Genomic DNA, 7,961 nt, shown 5'->3' with positions numbered 1-7,961 from the left:
AACCCACATGTCCTCCCATCCCTGTGAAGCATGCAGGAGGAATATGACACTTCAGGAATGTTAACATGTATTTCGACAGGTTGCTACTGTTGTAATGTAGTATGCAGAATCTGTCACCAGCGCAAAGTCATTAGTTTTCAATAAGCATGTTTACTTCCTGAAATGTCTTTGAAGTGGTTTCACTGTTAGCAAATAGTTTATTGCACACTAAAATGTAGTTGTAAGCAGATATGTGTTTATTAATGTATTTGTCCATAACTATAACTGTAATATATAAACATATAATGAATGACAATATAACAAAACACAGTTAGTAATAAATATGTCTACATAAGAGATGTTGTAATTGCTGATGACGACTGTACAGTGATAAACACTTTAAGATGTCCTTATATCTGCTCATGACTACATTATAATGTGCAATAAGCCATTTATCAACAGGTGTTAATGAGTGTATACTACCATATATAGACAGCTGTTGTGAAGTTGATGTAGGTTTTCAGTGGATAAATAGTGACAGAAAATAAAAATAAGGGATATTATCGATGTAGTAAGATATTGGAAAATCATTTATTCCGATATTGAGAAAATGCTGGAATGTACATATGTCTTCTTATAGGTTTAAACAAACATCTACAGTTATTTAACAGACTTTATTGAGAAACTGTTACAAAGATATATGACCAATCATATCATATTCCTACAGTAGGTTTCAGTTACTAACAGTAGCATGTTTGAGCTCATTTGTGATACAGCTATGTTAAACTAACTGAATTTAATTTGACATAATTCTGCTTCTATACAATTGAAGATGCTGACCTTATATATTCATTAAGTACATGAGTGTTCTATGAGTGTGTTCTTGGTGTTTCAGACCCAGACAGGTCATTATGTGACTGGTCATCTGAGCCATCATACTTCATCAGCTAAATGCATTGACTTCTTGTCGGTGTGACAAAACTTGCCTGCTTTTTACTATCACCAATCTTTTTAATTGTTCTTTGTTGATTGCACCAATTGTTTTGAAATTTGATGCTGTTGTATTATTAGTTACAGGATGAAATGACCACACAAATCAAAATCTATGCCAATCCTGATGAACACTGGAACACACTGGGTTACAAACTGTAACATCCTCCTTCAGCTAGGAGAGAAACCAAGTCAGACGTGGGAACAATGGGAGTGGAGAGAAAAACTGACATGTTAGTGCCAAACCATTAATTTCCTTTCACACCGACAACCCAGATCTTGTTTGCGCTGACAACTGTGGTCTACTGTATGTGGTCCAACAGTGAAAGCAGACCTCTCTCCTTCTGCCACCTGGGAGGCTCTATGAGGATCAAGTGACGCAAATTTTTTGTGCCCAGGAAGGAGACTTCCTGTTGTAGCCAACAGTCAGTTCCCTGCCTTTCTGCTCGTTTTCACTACATGCATTAGATCCATCCAAAGGCTCCAGCCCAAATGCATCAGAATATGGTTTCTCCAGAACTCTGAGGACCCTGTTGACCTGCAAACCAAGGTACAGATAAGATGACTACTACCAATTCTTAGGAAAGAAAATAAGAAGAAATACTACTAAATAAAAAAAGAAATTGGGTTTAAACTGCATAAAACAAAAATCAAAGTACATAAAAATACAAACTTCATTAAGACAACTAAGTCTATTACAGGAGCTGCTGGTCTCACAGCAACATGGAGTTTACTGATGTCTGTGTATCTGTACCAATGATGGCCATTTGTTTCCACCTACTGGTGGATTCATTGACTCAACTCATTGACTCAAGACAACAATACAATAAACTTATAAACACTGTATGTTTCTAAAGGAATATTAGAGAACTATCATGAAATATTATATGATACCGTAATTAATAGAGGTGGTGCTCTGCCTTGCTTGAAATAAAGAAAGCCTCCACTAATGTCAGAAGAAATTATTACATTTTGAGGAAATACAAAATTAGACTTAATAAAGATTTGGCTACATTGATACGCAACCACAGATCTGACCTAAATTCTGCATGAAATTTGGAAATATCTATATGTATGGCTGTCAAAAACCAATCTCTCCAAAGACAACACAACAATCTTTCCAAATAACACAAGACAAGTAACACTAGCATTAGCACTTCCAACTGGCCCTAAGCTCCTCCTGGTTACTGAAGCCATGTGCTGTTTTATTCACAGGGACACCCATGTACAGCGTTATTGAAAATACTAACTTCAGAAGGATGACACTGACACAGGAACTGAGGTTAACAATACCCAGTGAGCAGCATTTTAGTGTAAAATTCATCCTCTTTAGGTACTAGCTTAAAAGTTATCCAGTGTATCACTGCCTGTGTTTTCTATTGATTGTGTGACTGAAGACACCATTTGGTGGGATGTTTTTAATTTAGTATTTGAAATAAAAATTGAGGACATTTGGGGGAGGTAAGAGTGCTTAAACCTCTGCTTAACCAGTTTCCCAAGGGAACCCTGTGATACACTAGTGAACTAGTGTAGACCAGCAGCTGCTTAGGCCTGTGTGGCAATAGTGATTTTGAAAAGGAAAGAAAAGAATTTTCAATGGTCTCTTGACCTCAGAGAAGTCTCCCTTTTCAGCAGCCTGAATTGCATTCTGGGCGATGTAGTTGCGTAAGACGACACGGGGGTTGGTGCTGTTCATCACATTGAGTCTCTCCTTTATGATGAGGGACAAGTCACTTGTGCCATCACACTCCCTGGTTAAACGCCTCCTGGTATTGCGGCAAAAGAAAAATTACAAAAAGAGTCTTCGCTCTTTGTTCAATGATACCAGCAGATACTATGTTTAAAGCAGCAACAATTTATTTTTGTCAGCCTCATGGGGCAGTGCAACAAGCTGTAAACACAACACTGATATATTATCACCTGATAAAGTGGGCATTGCGAACGTGTTAGCAAACAGTTGCCTAGTTACACATATTAGCACATATGGAGCAACATTAACATTAAATTGTAGATTAAATCACAAATGTAACTGCAAATCTAAGTGATTCTCCTTTTAGCTCTGTTTTGGCTTTTTTGCTCAAAAATCAGCCTGTTGCTGCTTGAAATTAGTTTGATGCAAGCAGTGAGACTGTACTAATACATTTAAGTTGCAGGCCGTAAAACTAAAACAAGTAAGCTAGGGGAACTGCAGAGTTGGGTAATCATTTTCTGTGGGTTCACCACTATGAGTGACGTTTAAGAAGTAGCCATTTAATCCATTATTAATGTAAAAAATTTAATTAGTGCAACTTTAAATTGCAGCCAGCAACAGGAAGTAAGCGTGTTCCATCCTTTGAAACTGGACTGACAAATGTAGGAATAAGGTCAAATCTTAAACATTATGTAAATATAATCATTATCATTATAATCATTACATAAAGGTCATTTTCAGCCTTAACCCAAGAAACAAGCCAAATACTGCCTGTTATTTATCAATCACATTATATGAATATGCAACTTTTTAGTGCACCTCTTTGTACCCGTGTTTTTCTTTTCTTACCTGTATCGGCTAACCCAGCGAATCCAGTCATCATGATGCTTTTCCTTGAGCTCATCCTGATCCGTCTCAAGCAGCTCCTTTAGTCGGCACATTAGGTCCAGCTGGTGGGACACACCTGGCCTGTCTGCCACCATGCCAAACATGACTGGGTTGGTTTGTGCCATGGACAAAATCATCGCCAACTCACTAAAAACAAGGCAGATGCTAAAGATGATTGGGGAAAAGGAAAAATGCTTGATGTTGTCCATAAATCTAGCTCTAGTTCTACATGCTGTTCCATGTATGTCTGCCTCAGTTGTATGGATAAGTCTTTCCAAATACCACAAAACACATTTAACTTACATATTTTCTTGGTAAGATTTTTTCCCAAAATGCTTGCATATAAAAGGAAAAACAGATTAGATGGTGAAAGATATTTGCTCAGGTAGGACTAAATGTATGTTCATTGGGAGTATATGGTGGGGTAGCTAGAGACTTTATGTTCTCATTATAGCTGCTCTATAAAAAAGCATACATATACCCAACCACCATACACCCCCTCACCGGTTCTCCATAGTTGGCTTATTAGCCACCTTTAGCTCCTCAATAGAGGCACACTGCTCTAGGATGAGGTCCACTACTGGCCCGACTGTCGCCCTCTCACTCTCACCCTCCTCAGGCCAGGGCACACGGCTCAGCAGGTGGAAGGTGTTGGTATAATCTGCACCTGAAAAAAACCCCAAAATAACTATACTGTTGTATATATTGTTCCCTGACATCTCCATCTATCTTACATAACTCCTTGTACCAGTATTGTGCATGAGATGCAGCAGGTCTGATATGAGCTCTCTGTCCTCTGCCTCTTCTTTCCTCACAAGGCCCAATTTCTTCCTCATGATAGACAGGTAGAAGGTTTCATATGTGGGCATAAATTCATCCAGGATAGCTCTGGCCTTGGCTGCATCCAGCTCAGAGCCCAATGCCTCCGCCAGGCGAGCCAGGTTCCAGCGGCACATGGACGGCTGGGCTTGGTATGAGTATCGCCCTCTTTTGTCTGAGGCGTTGCAAACAAAATCTGGATCAAATCTGACACAAGGTGGGAGAGTTTTCATGTAGAATATGACGCAACACATTGCATTAAATATTGTTTTTATGTAAATTCTTATCTTCTTTTTAGACACTGAATGTCAAAACAGATTATAATCTCACTTTTAGAGCAATGTTACTGAGGCAGAGCTGAAATATATATTTATTTTTAACCTCACTTATAGCTGAAGAACCAGTTTTTCAGATTACAAGTAATCTAACTGGCAAACTTAAATGTAAAGATGTGCACATGACACTTACTTGTGCTTTCAGCAGCCTACCTGTCCATGAAACCAAAGGGGCCATAATCCAGAGTCAGACCCAGGATGCTCATATTGTCTGTGTTTAGCACGCCATGGCAAAACCCAACACACTGCCACTGGGCCACTAGTTTAGCAGTTCGCACCATCACCTGGGCAAAAACAAGTCCAATTTGATGATCAAAATGCTAAAACACCAGCATGAATTAAATCCTATACCATGTTTGCCATGTTCAGCACTCAGTTCATTATTGTATCCTACATCCTTACATCCTCTGAGAGAAACATTTAAGCTTTTCACCTCTCTGAAAAAAGCCAAATTCCTGTTTTTCCTGTTGCTATAAGCCTGTTGAATAGAAGGAAAGAAAGTCTCGATGACATAATCCAGCAGCTGAGCGCGAATGTCATGCCGCCCTGTGCTGGGACCCTGCAGGCCTGAGAATCCATCTCGGCCCAGAAATATCTCAAAAGATCCAAACCTAAACAAAGGAAAGAGAGATGTCTGTTTCTGGAATGGTTTCATATGATTTTTCACAAAGTACAAATCATTACTCATGGGTTTTTCTGTATGAGGTCAGATTTTCATCTTAGTTGCATTTTAGTTCAATTTTACACTTTGATCCATATTTTTTACAGACATCACTATGGCAAAAGTGATAAACTCAAGAAAAACTTGATTACCTGATGAAGGAAGGGGCGAGACGCAGGACAACTGAGCAGCGCTCATCAATGCGCTGGCCACTGTTCAGAGGATCCCTGCTGACATAGAGGTCAGAGGTCACAAGGGAGGCTGCACGGGTGCTGGGTATCCCCAGGGCAGCCATGGCCTCGCTGCACAAGAACTCTCTGATGCTGGAGCGAAGCACCTTCCTGCCATCACCATCTCTGAGAAAATTGCAATGTGTCCAGCTCTGATTAACCAGTGCATGAGTTGAAAATATTACAAATTGCTGGTACTGGAAATATGTTGAATGTTGTTCAACAAATCTTCAAAATATAACAGTGTTGTTTTTGTGAGCCACGTAAACTAAATCAGTTATTCCATCAATATATATGGTATTGTATTACATTTATAGTAGTTTTTCTTTAATTGACTGTCTCCCACAAGAAGTCTAGGCAAAAAAGCACAAATTATAAACAATATAAAACTTAACATAACTTAGGACAGAGATCCAACACATTATGTAAATTCAATGCATATGAATTCACACATCAGTGGATGAGTGTGAAATTTAATGTAAAAAAATTTTTTTCTAGAGCTTTAAGTTTGACAGCTGTACAAACTCCATCCACTGGGAGGACTATGAAAAGTGGTTGACAGGTCGGGAAAAATCTAGTAAGGGGACCTTTTTTTTGTCAAACTGCTAGGTCTGGGATGAACATGCTCGATGCCAGTGATGTTTCATGTTACAAATTTCCTAAGTGTTTATGGAAAAACATACAGTACAGTAGCAAAATGTTGACTCAAATGTGTTTTGCCATTACTGGGATTGTGAAGAGAGGTGATACTGGTCAGATATGCTGTATGTCATGAATTAGAAAATGTCTCTAACATTCCTTATACTACATGTGTTCAAACTAATAAATCGGCTGGGGAAATTGGTTTTATGGAGCGCTATTGTGAGTTAAGCAAAGGGATGCATTTGATGTGTGCCAAGCAGTTAAGCTCATAAGCAGCTCTCCCTGGGATAAGTGCATTCACATGCCTCTAGTGAGGAAGGCTTATGGAGGATCTGCTGTGTCACTTGCTCAAAGTGTCTTATTTACATTTGATGAGAGAAAAATGCATCAAACATTATAGATATTTTGTCCCAGACCAGATTGTTGTGATGGTTAAACTGCACCAAATATGTGGTCTTCAAGATGAGATGGTAAATACATGAAAGAAAACAACAAATACCTGAGCTGTCAGCACATCAGAATAGCAAAAATTACCTGGAGTAAGGTGTGATTCCTGCACCTTTCACCTGAATCTCCCATCGCCCATGGGTGACGGACTCTACCTCCCCCAGGTACATCACCGCTCCATCTCCCAGCTGACCCGCAAACAGCCCAAACTGGTGACCGCTGTAACAGTGCGCAGCCGGCTGGGAGCCCGGCAGCAGCCGGGAGCCACTCAAATACTCCGGGCCCAGAGGATCACTCAGCACATCCTGCACTCCCAGGCCGAGCAGAGCCAGCGCTGACTGGGATAGAGCCACGAAGGTCGGGCGCGCTAGCGGCTGAAGAGCTCGAATTCGGGAGAAACACGCCGCCGGGACGGTCCGGGACCCGGGCTCCTCCGAGTCATCCACCGGCAGCCTGTTCAGTGCGATGTTGTTGAAAGGTAAGCGCTCCAGAGCCGAGGACTCGCACTGAGAGGGCTCCATGAATCCTGGAGCTTATGCGACCCAGTCCTGATGAACAAGACTATGTGGTGGCGTCAGTGTGTGGCACTTTTCAGTAGCCTACGAGAGACAGTGCTCAGTGGTGAAAAAAGTATTCAGACCCTTTACTCAATTAAAAGTGTCAATACCACAATGTAAAAGTGCTCATCAGAAATATAAGTCCCGCATTCAAAATGTTACTTATCAGCTAAATGTAGGTCAAAGCAATATTCTCCTCTGGAATGTAGTGGGGTGGAAGTAAAAGTATCAGAAAATGGAAATACTCAAGTAAAGCCTACAAAACCATCAAATTTGTAGTAGCTGAATCAGATTTATTGCCATGTAAGTTTGCACATATAAGAAATTTACCTTGTTGTTGTGGTGCATGACAATAAAAAAACAGAAGACGAGAGAAAAACAAGTATCAAAGTAAGAAAAATACAACTACTGCAAAAGACAGGCGGTACAAATATATAAATAACATTTTACAGACAATAACATTTTACAGAAGAGAGCAGTTGAGTTCAGAAATAATGTGCAAGATATTGACTGGGAATGTGAAAATGTATAAACAGTATATGTAATGTGCGTATATGTAATGTGCATGTACTTAGTTGTGAAATAAGCAATATTCACATATCTGTGTTTTTATGTATTTTGCTTCTGATCACACCAAGGATCAAGAGTGAAAACTACTCTGTATTACAGGGTAATACATAATAGGGTATAGTGTAATACAGAGAGGGATATAGGGTAAGCAGT

The 7,961-nt window shown here is 39.8% G+C and overlaps 1 protein-coding gene across 2 annotated transcripts; it reads right to left on the bottom strand.

Annotated features, from left to right (window-relative positions):
• Window positions 1-558: 558 nt before the first annotated feature.
• selenoo2 (selenoprotein O2) lies at window positions 559-7,799 on the bottom strand. Of its 2 annotated transcripts, none has more exons than XM_042403511.1 (9): window positions 6,769-7,799; window positions 5,515-5,718; window positions 5,135-5,312; window positions 4,855-4,985; window positions 4,296-4,573; window positions 4,052-4,214; window positions 3,509-3,694; window positions 2,579-2,735; window positions 559-1,507 (listed from the first exon to the last, which is right to left on the bottom strand). In XM_042403511.1, the coding sequence occupies exons 1-9, from the start codon at window positions 7,200-7,202 to the stop codon at window positions 1,340-1,342; spliced, it is 1,899 nt and encodes a 632-aa protein (XP_042259445.1). In that variant the 5' UTR covers window positions 7,203-7,799; the 3' UTR covers window positions 559-1,339. The 2 variants fall into 2 exon arrangements, with proteins under 2 accessions (XP_042259445.1, XP_042259446.1); XM_042403512.1 differs by having other exon boundaries at window positions 5,515-5,589.
• Window positions 7,800-7,961: the final 162 nt, after the last annotated feature.

Source organism: Thunnus maccoyii, chromosome 23 (assembly GCF_910596095.1).
Source record: "Thunnus maccoyii chromosome 23, fThuMac1.1, whole genome shotgun sequence".
Classification (NCBI taxonomy): domain Eukaryota; kingdom Metazoa; phylum Chordata; class Actinopteri; order Scombriformes; family Scombridae; genus Thunnus; species Thunnus maccoyii.
The sequence above is the reverse complement of the archived record's forward strand: the minus strand, read 5'-3'. Positions and strand labels throughout refer to the sequence as shown.

Bases quoted from the DNA above. Each gene is read 5' to 3' on its own strand.
- selenoo2 (XM_042403511.1), bottom strand. From the start codon at position 7,202: ATGGAGCCCTCTCAGTGCGAGTCCTCGGCTCTGGAGCGCTTACCTTTC. The intron at 5,719-6,768 runs GTAATTTTTGCT...CAATTTTCTCAG, and splicing joins GGAATCACACCTTACTCCAG to AGATGGTGATGGCAGGAAGG. The intron at 3,695-4,051 runs GTGAGGGGGTGT...CCTTGTTTTTAG, and splicing joins AAGCCAACTATGGAGAACCG to TGAGTTGGCGATGATTTTGT.